The sequence below is a fragment of the Lethenteron reissneri genome, chromosome 6, assembly GCF_015708825.2.
Source record: "Lethenteron reissneri isolate LAM-NWPU_2019-01 chromosome 6, ASM1570882v1, whole genome shotgun sequence".
Taxonomy (NCBI): domain Eukaryota; kingdom Metazoa; phylum Chordata; class Hyperoartia; order Petromyzontiformes; family Petromyzontidae; genus Lethenteron; species Lethenteron reissneri.
The window spans coordinates 8,532,236-8,552,773 of record NC_083784.1 but is presented as its reverse complement, the minus strand read 5'-3'; the positions used below and the strand labels follow the sequence as shown (position 1 = coordinate 8,552,773).

General features: G+C 50.4%; 1 protein-coding gene across 2 annotated transcripts in view; it reads right to left on the bottom strand.

Moving 5' to 3' along the window:
* LOC133354631 (PR domain zinc finger protein 1-like) overlaps nucleotides 1–20,538 on the bottom strand; it is a 121,329-nt gene that overhangs the window by 21,629 nt on the left and 79,162 nt on the right. For both annotated transcript variants that reach the window (XM_061571660.1, XM_061571652.1), the window contains exons 2-3: nucleotides 16,792–17,037; nucleotides 5,787–5,906 (exon numbers count right to left, since the gene is read on the bottom strand). In XM_061571660.1, the coding sequence (XP_061427644.1) occupies nucleotides 5,787–5,906; nucleotides 16,792–17,025 (354 nt within the window). In that variant the 5' untranslated portion in view covers nucleotides 17,026–17,037. The remainder of the gene's footprint in view (nucleotides 1–5,786; nucleotides 5,907–16,791; nucleotides 17,038–20,538) is intronic.

Sequence of the window (20,538 nt, the reverse complement as noted above, 5' to 3'; positions counted from 1 at the left end):
CAATAAATAAATAAATAACGCCGCTCAATTCCGTTCCTCCATTCCTGCCTGGGATAAAGACAGCGGTGGTGTAAAAAAAATGTTTAAAAAATACTAAACAAAATCCAAGCTAGCCTCTTTATTTCATTCGCTCTCAAAGTAAAGTAAAAAGTGAAAAGCTTTGCCGTGGAATAAGCTCAACATTCGCTCAAAATATTTTCGGCCAAGTTAACAAGAGCTGTCGGCAGGAATTTAAATCCGGCTGTCTTTATGCAAGTATGTTGAACGTATTCTGCACCGGACGTAGCCAACCGTTGCGAATCATAGGTGCGGGAGAAAGAAAAACTAAACGCAAAAAAGAACAGTTCTAAAAGAAATTCGTTTTTAATCTAGAGATTTTAAAAGTTCATAGCTCCCTGTAACTTCCTAATATGGGAAGGAAGAGCGTTCCAGACGGCTGCAGAAGCAGCGCATCTGAAAGCGCCACGCGATGCGGTGACCACCGCCTTTGGTCGATGGCTCGCCAAAGCCGCCGCTGCAGTGAGGATGAGCGGAGTGTATGTACATGCTGGTGGATCGATGCTTTTAGTATGGGTGAGTAAAAGAGTAATTCTAGATTTGAAGTAGACGTGACTGCAAGGATCCATACTCTTGTGTTGCACCCGGAACGTCGTGATTTAATAAAGTTGTTTTCACTTTTTAATTTTATTTTATCATTATTGTCACCTACGTGACTTTACCGAAAGAACCAAAGAGTAAGAGTAAAAGGGTACTTTACAAGAGTGATGATATTATTGATCAATTACAGTGCTCTGCTCACTCCCACTGTTGGACGTGTACCTGCCGAACGACGCATTCTTGAAATGTCCCTACCGACTGTTGGTTCGCTAAGAATTTGATGGCGAGCGAATAGGACGAAGCAATGTGGAATACGGGGAAGAGGGCGGTAGCGATGCAAAGTGTAGCAGTTGCGCTGGTTCGAACGTGCTCGTGCCGGACGGGGCAAGGGCAAGTCACCGAGGCGACGCTTTGAGAGCGGGTCTCCACCAGCCCTTGATTGTACGCTGGCGTTACATTTCCAATGGCTGCCCCCCCTCGCGAATTGATTGAACTTGAAATGAGACCAACTCCCGCACCCCCCTCTTTCCCCCCTTACCTTCCCCGAAGAAAGTGGATCTGACGCACGTACCGCATAACGCTTCGGTCCTACACGTCCGCGTTGGTTGTCTCTCCGAGCCGCCTATCCCGCTATGCACGACTCGCCTGTCGCGGAAGTTGTACACCCCCACCCCCCTTCCCGTGGTTGGAGCAATACAAAAAATGTACCACAAAATGTCAATGGTTGGTTGGTATCGTGACAATGTCACCAACACATTTTATGAGGCGATCGCCTATCGCTGTCGAGAATGACTTTGGGTGAACGAGTGTCCATCCAGCGCCGCTTTCGCCACACAATCGCTGTGCGGCCGCTCCCATGTCATCAACTGTTTACTCTTTGTAAAGCAACGCGCCTACCCGGGGCATTCAGGTTTATAGAGACATCGCGTTGACCGTTCAGAAAAAAGAAGCAATCTGGGAGAGGATACTTTGCTGAAAGTGGAATGACGGGCCGGTGGTGCGGGCCAGCGACGGAGCCACAGCCAAAGGACGGAGCATTCCCGGGGGAATTACGTCCAGGGGACGCTCACCAGGGGTGAGAGACGGAGAAATGAAATCGGTTCATTAGCAGGAGCCAGATAGATTGCCGCGTCGCAAGACCACGCGCGTGAGATGGCGATGGCTTGGGCTTCATGTGCCAGCCGGCTCTCGCACAGTATAATGTCGTTCGCTTTGTACGACCATTATGATGTGAATGTCCGTTTGTTCAAATGAAGAAGGGCCATCGCCCCCCCCCACCGTCCCTTCCCCCGTCCCGCCCCCCGTCCCCCCACCCCCACCGCCCGTCCCACCACCCCCCCCCCCCTCGGCCCACCACCTCCTCACCAAATATCACCCAACAAATATTTTTTTTGCCAGCGTTACCGTCGAACGTGTCGAGTTTTTTTTTATTGTTCAAATCGGAGGCTCTTGAACCTGCGGTTGTTTGAGATCTCTGCGCAAGACACTTAACAACGAATTCGCCTGCCCAGCGAGTGAGACACCATGAGGGCTCACATTGTCAAGTCGTGGAGTTTGCACCGTGCACGTAAACACAGGCTGTCTTCTGCTGACGGGTCGTTGCGGCTATTTATTTTCTTCCTCCCAAGAACTCAAACGTGAAAAAGAGCAAAAGGATGCATTTGGCGCTCGGGGTGCACATTGCTTGGGGTGCAACTATAACTCGTTCTGATGATATCGCTCCACATTCAATGCGTGCGCAATGCACAGTAATGAAATATAACCGGCTCGATGGCTCGGCGGTGGAGCGAACGGCTCGTCAAGTCAGAAGGTTGCGAGTTCACATCCTGCCTGCGGTTTGAAAACCACTTTTGCTTGGAAGTTAACAGTGGTTGTACGTACGTGTGTTGTTGAACTTGGGTTGCACCCCACGTAGCCATCCCTGGATAATCGGAGGTGCAAATGGAAGGACAACAAACTAAACGCAAAAAGCAGCTCTCAAGAAATGAGTTTTCAATCTAGATAATGGATAGACTCAACTCCAAACATAGGAATATGGAATTTCCACCACTCAGCGATGTACACGGGAGACGAGGGCTGCCCACAATTCGTCACTGAAGCAGGAAGCAACTTTGTTGAATGAAGCTCAGCGGTGGCGCACGGTGGCTCAGCGCAGCGCGCCACGAACCCGGCCACCTTCAGTTCGACCCCCAGGCCACGGGCTAACATCAGTGGCGAGCGACGTGAGAACCGCTTTCTTGTCCTCGCCTTTCTCACTTCGCCAGCCCACACAGACGAGTGCGACGTGCGTAGTCACAGAAGCCGCCTTCATCTATCGGTGGCTTGAGAATGGCTGGAATTTAGCTTGGTTAGATGCGTTACTTGCGCGAGCCGATAGCAATATGTAGATGCGTGAGCACGCGTTACAGGTTTGTGTTAGCGTGCATGTGGGTAAGCTGCAGTGAATGCGGGACTTTCCCCACAGTAAAGTTGACAGGCAACACTAAAAGGGAATTCAAATAAAATGCACAAACTTGGGTAAGGTTGTCAAGTCGATTGCTCTCCACAGTGCCGTGTTCTTGGCACGCACATACCAGCGCTGCTGCTGCTGCTGCTACTGCTGCTGCTGCTCAGCCACGAACCGTGGGAGAAGCAGCCACGAACGACAAGCAGATTGTTTACGTTTAACTGCGGTGCCGAGATTCATTGGTGCCAAAAAAACAAAAGCAACAACTTAAAAACCTTTGGCACGCATACCTGAGCATACTTTAGCCCTCATCGTTCATTTGAAGCTGGACAAACCGGTCTCTTTAATATTAATAATAGAAATATTATAGACCTTTCCAATGAGCTATTACTCATGAACACCACTCCTATATTTTAGCAGCAGCAGTAGTTCAACACCAGAGGCAACGGAGCAATTCCCTGAGCAGGGTCCACCCCACCCCCCACAAATATGCCCTGCCTCCCCCCACTGAATTTTGAGATTATGAATAATGTATGGCCTCGTATTAATTTCAGTCAGTACACTGCAGATGCGATATGGTGACGTGGTACAGCATTCCCTCGCTAGTCGCGAGAGATACGTTCTTGAGATGCTCGTGAAGAGAAAATTAACGACCTCGCATTGTATACAGGAGGTGGTGGGTTCAATCCCGACACTGATGCCTGTGTATTTCAAGTTTGCGTGTTCTCCCCGTGGTCACGTGGATTTTTGTGCGTGTCCTCCGGTTTTTCCCTCCACATTTAGAAACAACATCACGCGTTCAGAGTGGTTGGCTGCTATACAATTCCACTTTGATAAGCCACTTCGTTGAGCTATCATTTGTGGCCAGGTCGCTTCTGAAAAAGAGCTACATAGCTCAGTGGGCCTTACCTTTTAAAATAAAACTAGTTTAGTTCATAGTTTTAATAGCAAACATATAATCGACAATGCAAACAAACGTTAGTAAACGCACCAGTGTCATGACTTATAAAGGTTATGGCGATAAGCAAGGCAAATATGTGTGGGCCAAGAGGGCTTGAAAAACGTGTTTCATTTACGGGGTAGGGAATTGAGAATTGTGGGCAAGAGATCGCATGGGAGACAGGGAAGCGAGGTGCCTGGACAACACACACGGAGGTGGTTGGAGCTTCACTCGGATTGGCGAAGAGACGAGAAGAGATGGAGAATATGAATAGATCGCCGGGCCCTGAATTGTGATGACGACGATGAGAGTGATGATGACGATGAGAGTGATGATGACGATGAGAGTGATGATGACGATGAGAGTGATGATGACGATGAGAGTGATGATGACGATTACGATTGTGATGATGACGACGACGCGCAAGTGGCACGTGTGGGCTCAAGGTCAAGCACCGCCTCTCCAAGCTCTCCGCTGTCATGTCATTTGTCACCCACGACAACAATGGAATGCTCCGTGTCGACGTCTCTCCCAGTCGAGGGAGGTGGGGCCCACCATTCTTTGTTCAGTGGCCCTAACCCCAGCACGGCGAAGGGGCTTTGAGCGCTCTGCATGCTGGCGGAACTTACGTGAAGCAAACACCGTGCGGAAGTATTCTAATCTCGGTTGGGTTTTTATTGTAACTCCTTGAATTGTCGAATCATCTGTATAGTGGATAAAGGAGCGAAGCTGTAATGCTTATCTCACTGGCATGCCTCAGAGGAGGGAGGTTGTAGATAGAACGGCTACAAAGTTAGGCGCGTGCCGAGCAAGAGTGTGTACGAAACAAATGCAAGTTGTGCCGATAACATTCCGCAAACAGATACGGGATTTATCGTTGCGTTATGTAACCACCCCCCCCCCCCCACCTAACAGGGTCCATGTCCCGGTTTCCATCAGTGAGACGGCCAATCGAGCAACATGGGGTCCAACTTGTCGGTCACATGATAATTCTCAGAGGCGGACACGATCGCCGTGCAGATAGCTCAAGGGGCCGACTTATGACGATTGCCCCCCCCCCCCCCCCCCCCGTCACGCATGTACGCTTATGAACTTCTCTCTCCGCTGTACGTAGCCAACCGTGGTCATCGGAGGTCACGGCGGAGAGTCGGCGCCGGCGGGTCGCGCCGATCAGATCTCTGGTTACGGCCGAGCCACCTCCGATTAGCACGGCTGGCTACGTACGGCGGCGAAAGATTGGTCGACGTACATGCATGCACGGCTCGCACCAAGTGCCGCCGCAGAACGAGCGTATGGCGCAAACGCAATCGTCAAATGCACAGGGAGGGAAGTCTGGTTTTCTTCCCTGGCTGTACGACGAGCATGCGGATGGCACAAATTAAACAGCTACCCTGACGCGTTGTTACGATGATGCATAGATAGATAGATAGACAGGTAGGCAAGAAGGCTAACTGCAAAACTATTTAAACGATTTTTATTTTACCAGGTAAGGCCCACTGAGTTGTGTAGCCCTTTTTCAGAAGCGACCTGGCCACAAATGATAGCCCAACAAAGCGGCTTATCGCCCTGTGGAAAATTGATAGAAAGCCAAATACTCTGTGTCGCAACACTGATTCCAAAATCGAAGCGACCGTGGGGAGAGAAAAAAAACACGCAAATCCAAATATACAGCAGGCATCAGGGGCGGGATCGAACCCACGCACTCCTGCGTACCAGGCGCGGTAGTTAACATCTCGCCAGACAGACAGGTAGGCAGACAGACCTGCCGCATATCTATGGTCATTGCGTCAACTGCCGACTCACCCTCCAGAAATACTGCCGGTTTGCCTCCTTCGGGACTGCATCCTCGGTGTAGATGTCCCCCACGAGAGGACCGAAGCGCGTTCCCTCAGGGATGTATTCACTGCTCAGCACGCCGATGATCTGCAAATGAAGCAAGAGATGAGAGACAGCGGGAACGGGGGGGGGGGGGGGGGGCGGCAAAGCAAAGCTGCGGCCGACTGCGCAGCCACGCAGGCGCTAAGTGAAACATTGAGTGGCTTTCGTGCGGTGATGACCCCAGTGTCAATGAGCGTGCACGCATCTGGCACTCCGCTATGACACGAGGAGGGGGTGGGGGGGTTGAGGTCTTGCTCGACGGAGCGGGACGGTCTGCTTTCCCCGCGTGGCTTCCCAAGTATCGATCGACGTCGCTGCGGTTATCCAACAGCGGCCCCGAGTCCCGGTTGCAGAATGCGTCGCACGCGCAACTCGCTCGTCTTGCTCGAGTTGAATAAGAAGGCTAAATAATTCGACAGATGATACGTCCCCGTCGTATATCCGTGCCTCCGCGTGAAATATATTGTTGTTCTTGTTGTTTTTTACTGCACACGTCCTATCAGCCCCAAAGGCCCTCTTGGCATGCGTAATTTCAGCAGTCGTGTCAGCAGTTCAATAAAATACATTTTGGTGGTTTAATTGCTCAGTTTAAATCAGTGCTGCTGAAATTATGCACTCCCAGACGGCCTTGCAGCTGATGGGGTGTAAAAAAAAAAATCTTGGATTTTTTTTTTACTTGTTATTTTTCACTTTTTTTTTCACTTGTTTTTTTTTACGCGGAGGGACAGGCATGTGAAGGAGACATATAAGCCCGCGTGACTTATGTTGTTATTCCTTTTCTCCACAATGATGTTCGTGATGATTGTGTAAAAAAAAAAAAGGCAAACGGGGTGGGGGTGTATTCAACCGGCTGCAACCACAAGACCAGCGAGCTGCGAGAGAGTTGGTGTGCAGCATGCGGGCCACGTCGATCGCACGCTCGCTCGTCGGGCATTGCAAACATAGGTGCCTGTCACACAAAGCAGAATAAATGGGTACGTGCCACAGTCGGTCAATCGGTGGGACACGTGTGGTGGGGTCAAGTGTGGGTAAGCCCACCCTCTTCCAACACGCCTGGTTAACCTGGAAGATTGGACCAAACGCCCCCTCTGGAGCAGCGTTCGACACTAGTTTTCAGGGGGGGGAGGGGGGGCCACTTTCGCCGATAAGACATCATCAGTGTGCGAGAGCCGCCACACGTGTGAAACCATTGTGCGGTTTGACAGCAGCACGAGGATGATGATGATGGGGGGTTTTGTCACTCTTTGTGTACTGTCGGTGGGCCGCACGTCAGGGGCCGCAAAGGCCACAAGGGGGGCCCACCAGTGGCCCGCCGGTGGCCCGCGGGGCCTTGCAATGAAGAACACTGGGCTAGAGTTGACCCTAGCGGACGCTCTTTCTGCCAACAGTGGCATGAGCAAGCAATTGCAGGGGCCGCCCCTTTACCTCGGAGTGTGGAGAGGAGCTAACAGTTGTGATGAACTGCAGTGGGTGGGTGTAGTTGTCGTATGTATTACCTACTAGAATCACCCAGAAATGTCTGTCCGTCCCACGCGTGACGTCACTCCACGTGAGGCCCACCCCCCTCATTAATATTCATGAGTAGGGTGGATTTTTACAAGAACGCACAAGGTCGCGCACTCCACATGCGAAACCCCTCCCCTCATTAATAATCATGAGTGGCTGACGTCACTCCACATGCCGCAACCCTCCACAATAACCATGAGGGTGCTGACGTCACTCCACATGCCGCACCCCTCCACAATAACCATGAAGGGGTACGTCACTCCACATGGGGCAACCCCCCCACTCCCCCCTTCATCCCTCATTAATAATCATGAGCTGAACAATTTTTCTGTTGAATATTTCAGATTTACTGCAATATACACTCGTCCTTGGACGGGCAAAAAAGCTAGTGAATGTATGTTGAACTTGCATTGATGTAATTGTATTTAGGAGCCTTGAAGGCAACCACTCGCATTGCGAGGTAAAATATGTGCGAGGTAAGGTGACGCACTGGCATTGCTAGCAAACGTAAAAATGAAGGCATGACAAATATGAACCCAAACGATTTAAGCCACAGTGATTGAGTGTGCATGCGAGCATTTTTTGTTTACTAGACAAATGAAAATTATATCAACCAAATAAATGAACATTTTACAGCTGTCAGATGCGTCAACCAAAAAGATCATCAAGCAATAACGATGGATGTAGAGAGAGCCGAGCATTAGGGTGCCACTACAAATGTGCTCGTGCAAAAAGTGACGTTTCAGTTTTTTTTCCCGGGGTCACGCCATCTCAAATTGTCCCTCCTGGTGTAAAAGTCAACAGCTCAAAATCACACTCCAATCTGTCGATGCGAACAGCTCGCTCGAGTTCCTATTCATCTCTGCGTCTACGACCCGCCGCTGCAACTCAGTCTATCGCACCGTAAACGCATTGTTCAACTCCGGTAAATATTGAGCAACGGTCTTTCGATTCGCACTGCCTTCAGTTTAACAACAAATGGGTAAAACCGGGAGGAGGCGGGACCTTGAAAATAACAAACTCCAAATCCGGCCGTGGTGCCCGTGGGACCATACACGACGTGGATCGTCCCGCATGTCTGCTCCGTTCTATCGTGAAACACCGGAATTTAAGGACTAAATAAACATTTAGAATGCATCGTGCAGGCTGCGAATATGAACCATAATACAGGTTTTTTTGGGTTAGAATGCGTGAATATATCAATGTGCAATTAAACCCGCCACCACCCAACACAGCCAACTAGTAAAGGTTGTCACGTAAACAGAACGTGCCAATTCGTCACTAGTACAGCAGCACACCGGTGTGTTGGAGAGCAAATCCACAACATTTACAATCTGAGTACAACATTTCGCCAGTAATTACAACCAGCTTCATCAGGCAACAGCCAGCTTTGACAAACCTTACTTGTTGGCTGTTTTGGGTGGTGGCGGGTTTAACAACACATATATTTACACGATCTAACCCAAAAAACCTGGATTATGGATATTGGTCGCGAATGCCTACGTGTTAAACTGTGACTATTAAGTTAATGTGCGAATTTATACACAAGGCCCAAGAGGTTTGCTTCTAACATCTGTATCCTTCGAAGGCATCCGATACAAGTCACTCGCCGTAGTGCAGTATCGAATTAAACATGGCTGCCGCTATACGTATCTCACATTACGCCAGAATTTGTACAAACCAACGCAGTGAAGTATGAGTCTAACAAGCACCAAAGCCGACACAGTGCGTGGGGGGGGGGAGGCCTTCACCCATCCTGCACGTGTGTACGTTGAACTTCTTTCGCACCGTACGTAGTCAGCCATGCTCATTGGAGGTGCGGTGGACCGATGACTGGCTGCAAGGTATCAATGGTGTCATTCCAGGTAGCGCTTGAGACACTGGCAGAATGCAGTCTCTTTCAGTGAAGTAAACGAAAGTAGGAGAAAGGCAACGAGTTCAAAGACACGTGGGCCCGAGCCTAGTCATTAAGTTAATGACAGGCTTGTGACGGCACACTAATACTGTGGGAATTAAATGAGACGTGTGTGATACAGCTGGGCGCGTTGACCCACCCCGTACCCAGGGCGAAATTCATCGCGAAAGTGCGTCGTGAATTCTCCGTAACATTTAACATCGGGCCAGATACTGTAATTATCTCCCAGGAATAGCGAGGTGGATATTAAAGTTTGAACAATTGGGTGTATTTCAGTTCAAAATACCAAGGCCCCTGTCATGAATCTTGCAAAGTCGTGAGACATGTAAGCCCTTGAATTATTCACGCTGCCTCTTGATCGAGTTGCAGACTCTGACTCAGCGTAGGCACGAGCAAATGTTTTTGAACACACCAAAAAAAATTCCCCACAACTGCAACTCAAAATAAGTATAGAAAATTTTTCAACTTTTAATTCACCGCCCCTCACTGCCGTTTAGGTTTCAGCATCGCACGTGTGTAAAGTTTCGGTGCGGGCCCAAAGATCCGGTTGTATTGGAAAATGTGTTTGCCACCCAAAGCACTGCATGATATCCACCCTTAAATACTTTTTTTATGTCAGATTAAAAATATATATATATACGATTGTACGGTTGTGGAAATTCTTGCTACATCCGATTCTTTTTCTAATTTTCGTGTGCGATCACGGTAGTAGTGTTATGTTGGCACACAAAATTAAACAAAGTGTGACTTTTCGTCCCTGAAAAGTGTGCGAACCGAGGCCTTGGTTCTGCAGGCTTTGCCATGCACAAAGGTTTAGCAGTGTGATCACCTCTGCCTCCCGAAAACAGACACTATCCACAGTCCATCGGCTAAAAAGGCAAATATCATTAAATCTGGCCACCTTTCACCTCCGTCCCTCTTCCACACTTCTGAAGCGACCCCGAGCTAAGCCTGCACAGGTAGAAAAAAAACATAATAAAACATGAATAAATGTTATTGTAGTAATATGGGTGCCAATACGCATGCTGAGACCCATTTGAAGATAAGTTGGGCCCTCCCCACCCCTGTATTGCTTCCCTTTCGCTTTCCTCCGGCTCCAGGCTCCGACCAGAAGCTGTCTGCATCACCGACGCAATTCAGGCGAATCTCTATTGTTGCCGAATGCCCATGGCACTTCCACTCAGCCCTGTAGTGTGGCCTTGCTTGAGAAGGGGGAGGGGGGCGGAGGGGGGAGGGAATACAAAAACTAATATGGGTGGCATGACACCGTTGTTGTTCAATGGACTTTAAACGCGACACACGAAACAGAATGAGTAACGACACCGGTCGGCTTTTGTCCACGCTGAATTCTGCCGTAGCGCTCAACTCCCCATTGCTAAACCATACGAAGTGTTGTACCAAAATCAATATGAATTAAAAAAGGGGGGCCTCAGCCTTTATGAGTATGGGGCGTGGTCTTAGCGGCCTCCACCCTCACCCCCACCTTTGACGCTATGAGGCTGCTTCTGCTTCTAAATGAAGTTACTGGCGTTTGAATGCACTGTTTTCTCATTTTAAATCAAACAAACATGTCATATTAAATTCCGAAACTCACTTTTAAGTGTCCCCCAGTCTCAAAGGGCACATCGGGCAGTGCTCGTATCCTTGGGCTTTACTGAGCCAACGTGGGAAATTCCACATGCCTATGGAGCAAGCCAATGACTGGTGAGTTTCCCACGAAGTGGTACTCATTTTAAACTAACCCCCAGATTGATTATGGGTGGAGGTGACCTTGAACTCGCAACCTGAGAAACTGCAAGTTCGGGAAACTCAGCCACAACATGGACAAGCCTAACAAATTCGTGTAACCTTTGTGCCAAACGATTCATTAAGCGGATGCTATTATAAACAACCTCCGAGCTGCCATGTGGGATTAATTGACCCCGGCGCTGTTAAGTGCTTTACTGATCTCCGACTGCCATTCTATCTCCAAACAACAAAAAATTATTTTCGAAGAGATGGTGTCGCAGACGTCGGGCACAGGATCAGGACGGGGTTCACCAGCTCCGGAAGAGAAGGACATTTCCACGCAGGGCACTCGAGACTAGGCACGAGGTCCTCCGTTCGTTTGACAACAACGAAATCAGTGGCCCCCAACAAAAAAAGCGATGATATTAATAACTATCCCACGCCGCTCTGCGGTTTTTCGTCTTTGGACATTTACGCTTGCTCAGTCACTCGTGTCTTCCCCCGCTGTGTCTGCATTTTTGCAACTAAAAAGTTAAGAATCTGCCCCGGTGAGACGGGCAAAAAGGTAAAAAAAAATGTCATTCACGAGGCAGGGGAAAAGTGAAAGCAATTCTCAGCAAAGTGCATCTATCATGCTGACTGCAGTCGAGTTGAGGTTTGGTTTGTCTAAACAGAAGCTCTGCACTCTGCCCTTTGCACTTTCCCTTTTTGTACTCTTCCCCCTCCAACCGCGCGCGGTGACATCACAAAACCCGACGGCACTGCAGCGGGTTCGTCGTCACACCTTCACGGCTTCCCTCGATGCAAAACTGACGTGGATGTCGACTTTCGTGACTGCAGGAATTCGTATTCTTTGGGTCTTTCGGTAAAGTCACGTAGATAGGTTCAAATAAAATAACAAAAATTAACAAAAAAACTACGATGTTTCGACCACAACACAAGCGATCGTCATCACGATCTTTGAACCCATCTACGTGGCTTTACCGAAAGACCCAAAAAACAGAATGCGCTTGCGCTCCTGGAAAAATCTGCCACGTAACAAGAAGTGGCAGAAGCTAGTCCGATACCCTTTCCGGGTTGTGTACCGCATGGCGTTCGGCAAGCGATGTCCGACGTGTCGCCCGCATTCGCTTGGGAGCTCCTACAGGGAGGCAAACGTTCTCTGGGGCACCCAGAGCGAAACGTAGGACATCGGTGCCTGAACAACATGCGGTGCGGCACGACTGTGTAGGCCTTCGTGGCGGCGATGGCAACAAACGGCGGGTCAAACCGTGGGTCGGCCCGGCCCACCGACCCGGATCAGTGAGCCACGCAAGTGCGTCCGTCCGTCTGTCTGTCCATCCATCCATCCATCCGTCCGTCCGCCCACGCGTACGGTACGTACGTGCGGCAGAGTCCAATTCCCGAGTGCCCTTTCCCTCGAGGCATTAAACGGTTGTCCCAACAAGACCCCGCGTGAGTCTACAGCGCGGGGAGAGTTGTCACGCAGCACGCAGGCGGGGACGAGGGCTACGCGTGTGTCCGTGCAGCCCGTTTTTGGTCGGCCAAGGCACAACACTAATTAAATTGGTCAATATCTACGTACGAAGCCAGACGCATCAGGCAGTGGTGAACTGGCGACTGCTATTCATTTTGAGAAATCGTAAAAAAGAGAGAAAATTTTCAAGGAGGCACACTGCTTTATATTTTCCTTTCACCCACTTATAGACACACAACGTGTTTATGAATGTTTTATATAATGACAGACACCATACACGTTTGTTGAATAGAAAATATGCAGGTATACTGTGGGAAAAAAAGTGCCAATTTGAACACATTCTTAAAGAAACATATAAATGCACACAGTTTAAATAGTGCTTTTGTTCGTCCAATGCTGTAAGATGGCCTCCCCCCTCCCATGGCATCACAGGTCGTGGGGGGCGGGGGTTACTTGACCATACTTCACCACGCAAGCTAGCCCAGGATATGCCTTCTAGCTGACGCGGATTCGTGCACTGGGTTCCTCTTCAGACCGAGTGTCCTCCTCTTGTCACAGGGAAACGCTCAAGTGCAAAGGCATCCCCCCCCCCCCCTCCAGTGCTAATAATAACAGCGCCTCACGCCAAGACGCATCGGTCGCTTCGTACGATCGACCGATGCACGTCGCGGCGCCTTGCGTGTTTTTCCGACACGTGCGATTCACGCGTCCGACAATTTTGCGAGGAAAAAAAGGAAGGAGGGTAAAAAAAATAACGCGCGCAATTTTAGGCCTTTAATGTGCGCTTCATGACACTTTAAACAAATATTTGCCGACATGACGGGGGTGGAGGGGGGTCAGGCGGATGATGGCCTGATGGCACGCTCGCGTGTCCCTGGGCAAACACGGTCCGGACTCGTGCCAACTTTGCTACGCGGTAGGAGGCCCATTCACGAAACTCCATCTTTGGTGGGGGGTGGGGGGTGGGGCGGCGACGTGTACAGGTGACCGAATCCAGACGATGGTCAATACCCACTGGCACATGAGATCCTTTAACAGCCACCGGAGTGCAACGGTCCCTCGATTGTTGTTGAATAAATAAGTCGACGGAAAGCATATTGACAATCGGGGAGGGTGGGGATGGGTGGGGGCGGGAAGAGCCGTGGCCGAATTCCAAACGTTTGCACAGCGCTTTTGATCGATGTGTCCCGCACCACCCCACACAAGCCCCCCCCCCCCCACCGCCGGCCATCCACTCCAGCTAATTCTAATGAATTCTTTAAATGTCTTCAGACACCCGAGAAGCCGCAAAGATGCTTTTCAAAGCCAGAGAGACATTAGTCGAGGTCTCATTAATTAAACATTGGAGGGGGGGGGGCTGTGACGTACTTGGGGGGGGGGGGCAACGCTCCAGAAAAGCTTCCCATCTCGAACCTCTTTGCTTGGGAAATCTCTCATTCCAGTCTCCAATCCTCCTGCAATCCTTTCTCCGGGCTGCCTTCCTTTCTCAAAGCACTTTCATTGTCAGCAACCCTGCAACAACTCCTACGTGCAAATTTCCTGAGCTTTTTAATTGCTTCTTCTTCGGTTTTGTTTTGGCACGAGCTCCACGTGCATCCCCTATGATCGCGCGGTTGTTCCTCTACGAACAACGAGAAGGATGATGATGCAGGAGGGAATCTGACAGCTTAAGAAAATAAATTAAACGGATCTTCAGTTTTCCTTTCTTTTTCCTTCGTATGGCCTGATGTAAATTCGTGGATACACGACTGTTACACACGCCTATTAAGGTCGCGTCGTTGGGGAACAACGCCAGGAATGGTTTAGGATCAGAACGCACGCTGCCAGACTGTCCGTTGGGTCACGTGGCCACTTCTTTTCCTCGTACAGATGATGATGTAGATGGAGAGACAACAACTACAATCTCACATCCAGGTGGTCAAGCCCAGCAACAACCGCGTCAGGGGCAGCGGAGCGTATCGCCGTGATGTCTCCTTCGTATTTGTGGCTCGGCGCCTTGTCTCTATAACGTCGTACGGTCCCGTTCTGGATGACCACGGGCACACACTGCTATTTTGCATTTCTGGTGTTGGGCAATGAAATATACGTGGTGAAAAACCCGTCAGGCCAAGGTGGCTCTCGTCCCGATGCTGCCAGATGAGCCGCTGTCAATGAACGAGGATTGTTAAGGAGGTTCGTGATAAATGAAAGCCAGCAAAGAGATTTGCAACTTGTTTCTTCTTAGCGTTCTTTAGCATCAACAATTGTTTTTACAATTTTTTATTTTACCAGGTAAGGCCCACTGAGCCATTTACCTCTTTTTCAGAAGCGAACTGCCAATCACAAACGATGGCTCAGCGAAGTGACTTATCGTCATGTCGAAATTTATAGTAACCAAATGTTCTAATCGCACGTTGCTTCTATATGTGGAGGGGAAAAAAACGGAGGACCGGGAGAAAAATCCACACGACCGTCGGGAGAACATCTAAACGTCAAATATACAACAGCAGGCGTCAAGGTCAGGATCGAACCCACGACCTCCTGTATTCCAGGTGAAGTAGTAAACATCTCGCCACCACGGCGGCGCCCTTTGGAAAATACACCCCAATGTAAACAGACTTCATTCATCAATGTCCACCATCTATTGTGGCACACACACAAAGGGTAATCAAATAAGCCATTTAAACCAGAAGCTTCATCATCATCATCATCAGCCCTGATCAATCCACTTCTGGCCTCCCCTCTAATTTGCTGCCAGCATTCACGGTGCCTCTGTGCAACAATCCGCACATCGCTTCGTCTACCCGGCGGACGTGCTTCTTCGACGCAGTTCCTCATTCGCCTCCTGCGTCACTCTCGACCGCCGGCCACACCATGGACGCCTCCTACCCAAGCCCCTCTTTCCTGTTTTTTAGCAACAGTTGGAATTACGTCTTTGAAACCTGCGCGTGTCCGCCAACCCAAGTGTTACGCCTTCCTGTGTCTCGGTGCAATCCCGAGCCTTGCATATGCGCGCGCGGCCACGTTTCCCGAAAGGGAGCCTTGCTTTAAGGCACAATTCTTCGCGCTCATGGAACGTACATTTCCTTTCAAGAAATTGGGTTCAGAGGTCGTGAGCCCCATGTGTTTGTTTTAGTAAACGATCCCCAGCTGCCAATCTTGATGCTGCTCATTGCCTTTTCTCGACTAGCTTCTGTAGCCAGGATCCCTCTTTCCCCTGGCTGATTGTGAACGGAATATTATGAAAGCGCCAATACAAACGTAACTCTGCTCCTCCGCGTTTAAATACGAATCCGTTCTGGTCCCCGAGCCTCGTGGCTTTCCAAACCAATGTTACCAAGCAGCGCTTCTTTAAGGGAGCCAATGATGACCGGCTTTACCCGTCTGGCTCTCATCGGCACAGTCAGACTTTTTAATAAAATGCCGTTTTATTACTAGACGGCATTGGCAAGAGTGCTCCACGCAAAATACGGGAACCCCAATCGACGTATTAAAGCTGCACCTTACGCACGCTCATTTGATGCGTTACTGTGGAGCATCATGGGTAAAAGCAATAGTGAGAAGAAATCCGTTGAGCATCTCGTCGTGTCAAGAGAGAAACAAAAACTCCGTGGACTCGGAGTAGAGGAGGCAGACAGAGCTTAGGAGGGAGGACAACAACATTGGAGTACATTGGGGAGCAGGGGGGGCACTTGGCCATTAGGAGGGAGCTTGGGGAAAGTTGTGGCCACTGTGGACAAGGCGGAGGCTGCCTCGGAAGATAGGAGACAATGGGGTTCACTGTGGATCAGGGTCAAATGTGAGGTCACTTGGGTTCACTGTGGCTCAGGGTCAAAGGTGAGGTCACTGGGGTTCACTGTGGCTCAGGGTCAAAGGTGAGGTCGCTGGGGTTCACTGTAGGTCAGGGTCAAGGGTGAGGTCACTGGGGTTCACCGTGGCTCAGGGTCAAGGGCGAGGTCGCTGGGGTTCACCGTGGGTCAGGGTCAAGGGTGAGATCGCTGGGGTTCACCGTGGCTCAGGGTCAAGGGTGAGATCGCTGGGGTTCACCGTGGGTCAGGGTCAAGGGTGAGGTAGCTGGGGTTCACCGTGGGTCAGGGTTAAAGGTGAGGTCACTGGGGTTCACTGTGGCTCAGGGTCAAAGGTGAGGTCACTGGGGTTCACTGTGGCTCAGGGTCAAGGGTGAGGTCGCTGGGGTTCACTGTAGGTCAGGGTCAAGGGTGAGATCGCTGGGGTTCACCGTGGGTCAGGGTAAAAGTTGAGGTCTATGGGGTTCACTATGGCTTAGGGGTGAAGTAGCTGGGGTTCACTGTGGGTCAGGGCCTCACCTGTCTCGTGTGCGAGAGGTGGAAACAGAGGTTGCGTGGCAGCGTGGCCTCGGCGCGCGGCGCCGCTCCGGGGAGAGGCCCCGGCCAGGGCTGGTCCTGCACGATGTACGTGCACGTATCCTGCAGCTCCCGCTCGGAGCGCCCGGCGGCGACGCCGTCCTCCTCCTCCTCCTCTCCCTCCAGGGGCTCGTCCGGCGCTGCCAGACGGGGCGGCTCCCGCTCACCCATCACCATGCGTCCTCACCGCTGCAGCAGCCACAGAGACGCGGAGACGGAGAGAGAGACAGAGAGAGAGACAGAGAGAGAGCGCTCGTTAGCAACCCGAGCGTCAAGCGGGGAGTACGTGCGAGTGGCGTGGCTGTTGAGTGTGCAGGCGGTGCAACTGCACTCGCGATCGTGGATGGATGGGGGGGGGTATAGATGCTGGACTATGAAGACGGGGGACATTGGACAGGGAGCCACGTTTTCATTCCTGGCCCATGCCAACCACGCCGAGTCACTACATCACGTGCTGACACTCACCCATCACTCACTCCCTCCTGTTTCACCCGATTCCCTATCATTTCATCACTATCATCATCACATTTACAATCACTATCATCCAACATTCGTATCACCTTCATCTCCACTGTCGGCTATCATAACAAATACAATAATCATCGTCGTCATTGTCATCATCCTGGTCCAGAAGGATTCCCTCCAGGTGAACACTGCATAGGGACCCCCCTGCTTAGATGCACCCAGCAGCAGTGTTGGCAGGGTTACACAGTAGGGGTACATCGGAGTGCGCTGTAAACCACAAGGCCATTCCATCCATGCCTAGGCCAGTAACAGCCACGATCCATCATGCTACAACAAAATCAAGATATTGACGGAGATTCCACTGCATTGTGAACGCGGGTTTGGGCCACTATGTTTATCGTACAGGGTGCCTAAATGTACCACAACGGTGATTAGTTGTGATATCATGAAACAAACAGAGCTTAAAAAAACCCTAACATTACCGTATCACCTGGATTATAAGATGCCGATGCGCCCCAAACTTTTTCAAATAGATTACACAGCACAGACGTTTGGTAAAAAAATATCTTCGCTTGCATTGCAGGCTACCTTCCAATTACACACAACCAGTTTCTAATCTTGAAATACTGTTAATTATATTTTTGTAAACGTGTATTTTCTGGGATCCCTGCATTCAAAAAAATGTATATCTTTGCGCAGTGCTCATCTTTTTTTCTTTGACACAGCCCTGTGCCACGGCCCAGTGACGTACACTCCACATTCCTCTGGACGGGGGCCAGTCATTTTAAAGGCAAGCCGACCACTGGCGGCTTACCACAACGTGGCCCTCTCACTTGTCAACCCGCCCCCTGCTCCATTCTTTGAATTGGAACTCACGGAGTTCACACTCCCGTGATTTCACAATATCCGTGAAACCACGTGGCCCAGGATGTCTCGTAAATGTACGTTAGGTTTCGTAAATTGAAATGAATGAGGCTTTCAATGATAATAATGATACTGAACTCATGGCCCTTTGGTCAACCCACGACTGGATGAAGACCTCTTCCTGATGCAAAGCCGATCGTGGGGGTTGTTTGATCATACTTCACCATGCTGGTCAGTGTGGGCGCGGTGAAGGGGGTTGCACAGGGCCGTTTCAGCCATCGCTCGACACAGATGTTAGCCGTGACTGGGACTCAAACTCAGGTCACCGGGTTCACAGTGCACAGCGCACCCAACACCCGGTACTTGTACAATAAATTACACAAATGGCACTACAATATTACATCCAAGTTAAACTGCTAATATTTTAGATTTAGTCAAAGTTTGGTAGAAATTTAACAAAAAATAATAGCTTGTACGTTTTGTTCATTTCCTATCTACTAATATTGCACAATTTGACTCATTTGAGGCCTAGCCAACCCAGTAGAAGTCCAAACCAACCTCAAAAGCTATAAATAAAACAAATATATACACACACCTTTGTATTAACAGAACATCTGAAACTTGTAACCAATTTAAATACGAGCAGAAATGTATAATTGCGCACAATTGTGTTTCGTAGAGTTGCTTTGAAATTATGGACGATGGCCAGCGGGTCAAGACGAACGATGGAGCAGCAGCCAAGAGTGAGAATGCACGAGAGGGGACGCCCACCGTGGAGACGGAGCGACGAACCGAGCTCGTGCGGAGTTTTTGTTTTTTACATCGCAGCAGCGACAGAGATGACGACAGCTTAGGGAGAACTTCATCCAGAAGTGGATAGAACATGGCTGCTGCTGCTGCTACTGACGACATTGATATACGCTCGCAATCCTAACGTCAAATGTGGCTTAAGAGAAAGAACTTTGGACCCATTGTCTTACGGAGAATTGTCTTGTCGTGGCATTTATTCCGAATAACGAGGAAATTGCTGGAACAGGTTTTGACTTCTCCCGAGTGGCGTCAGTGAGATGCGTGGCCTGACAAAATCAATACCACTGGGCGACCGAACGGTCAGGGCATTATTAGCAGCCACCCGTAAACACAAAAAACGTCATTTCAACGAATGTCATCCGAGGAGGCTGAAGTGAACGCGAGTTATCACAAAGTGGGACGCGCGGACACGCTTGCTGCGGCTGCTGCATTGAGTGTGTGGCCACCGCGGTGCCTCCAGTGAGAGTGGAGCGACAGGTGCGTCGCCCGCCATGGGAAATAAAGTCTCGAGGATTATCGTCGAGGTGCCACTCACGCACGCACTCATGCACGCGCGCACGCACGCGCACAAACAAAGACAAAGATTCCCCCGTGTAGCCTTGAGCAGGCTGTTGGGGCCAGTGCCGTTAGCGAGCACCTATGAAGGCCGACACGGTACACGAGGGGGAGGGTAGCCGGCAACACGCCCGACCGCCTTTGTCTCCCCAGTGGCGATGCCCAGGACCGGTACAGATAATCGTCACTGGTATTGGTGCCGTGGGGAGGAATCAAATCCAGGGTCGCCGGGTTCATAGCGCAGCACGCTAACCGCTACACTACGGCTCCCACATGCAAACACACGCACACGCACGGAGCGTGATGAACGGCAGGCGCGAGGCGCACAGCCACGATGCAGAAAACCGTCTCTCTCTCTCTCTCTCCGTCCCGCGAGGCCCAGCGCCCTCCAATTCCTTCCGCCTCCAAGTCGTACGCTGACATAATACGCGTGCAGACGGTCACACAACACCGCGTTCGTGTTGCCAAGAGAGCAACACCGGCAGCGGTTCCAGAGCTGTGGTCTCTCCGCAAGACCGTGAGACAAGGTGGTCCGTGGAACCGTTGCAGAGTGCATTTATTTATTCATTCACGAAACACCAGAGTTCCTACTGCAAGAGTTGTTTCTTTTGTTAGGGCCGAGGGCGGTCCCGCGGATCCATGCAGGATGGTACACGACACGCTGAACACATTGTCCACCGCCCTTGCAAGAGAGGCCAGGTGTGCTTCTATCCAGGTGTGCTTGTAAAAGAAGGTGCTCATTTCCCTCACCATGAGCAGCAGAATACAAGCGTGTGCTGCTCACATAAGAAATTCGCTTATGTCAGGTGTGCTTAAGTCCAGCTTCTGCTGCATTTGGTTGGCGGTCACACATGGGTGTCATACAAGCAGAAAAAAAAACTTGCCATAGGAACGTGGAATTTCCACCACCGGCACAGAGGGCCACTCACAAAAAGTGGGGACGGATCCCACGCTCGTTGGAGAGCGGCGGCACGGTGTCATTTATACACACTCCTT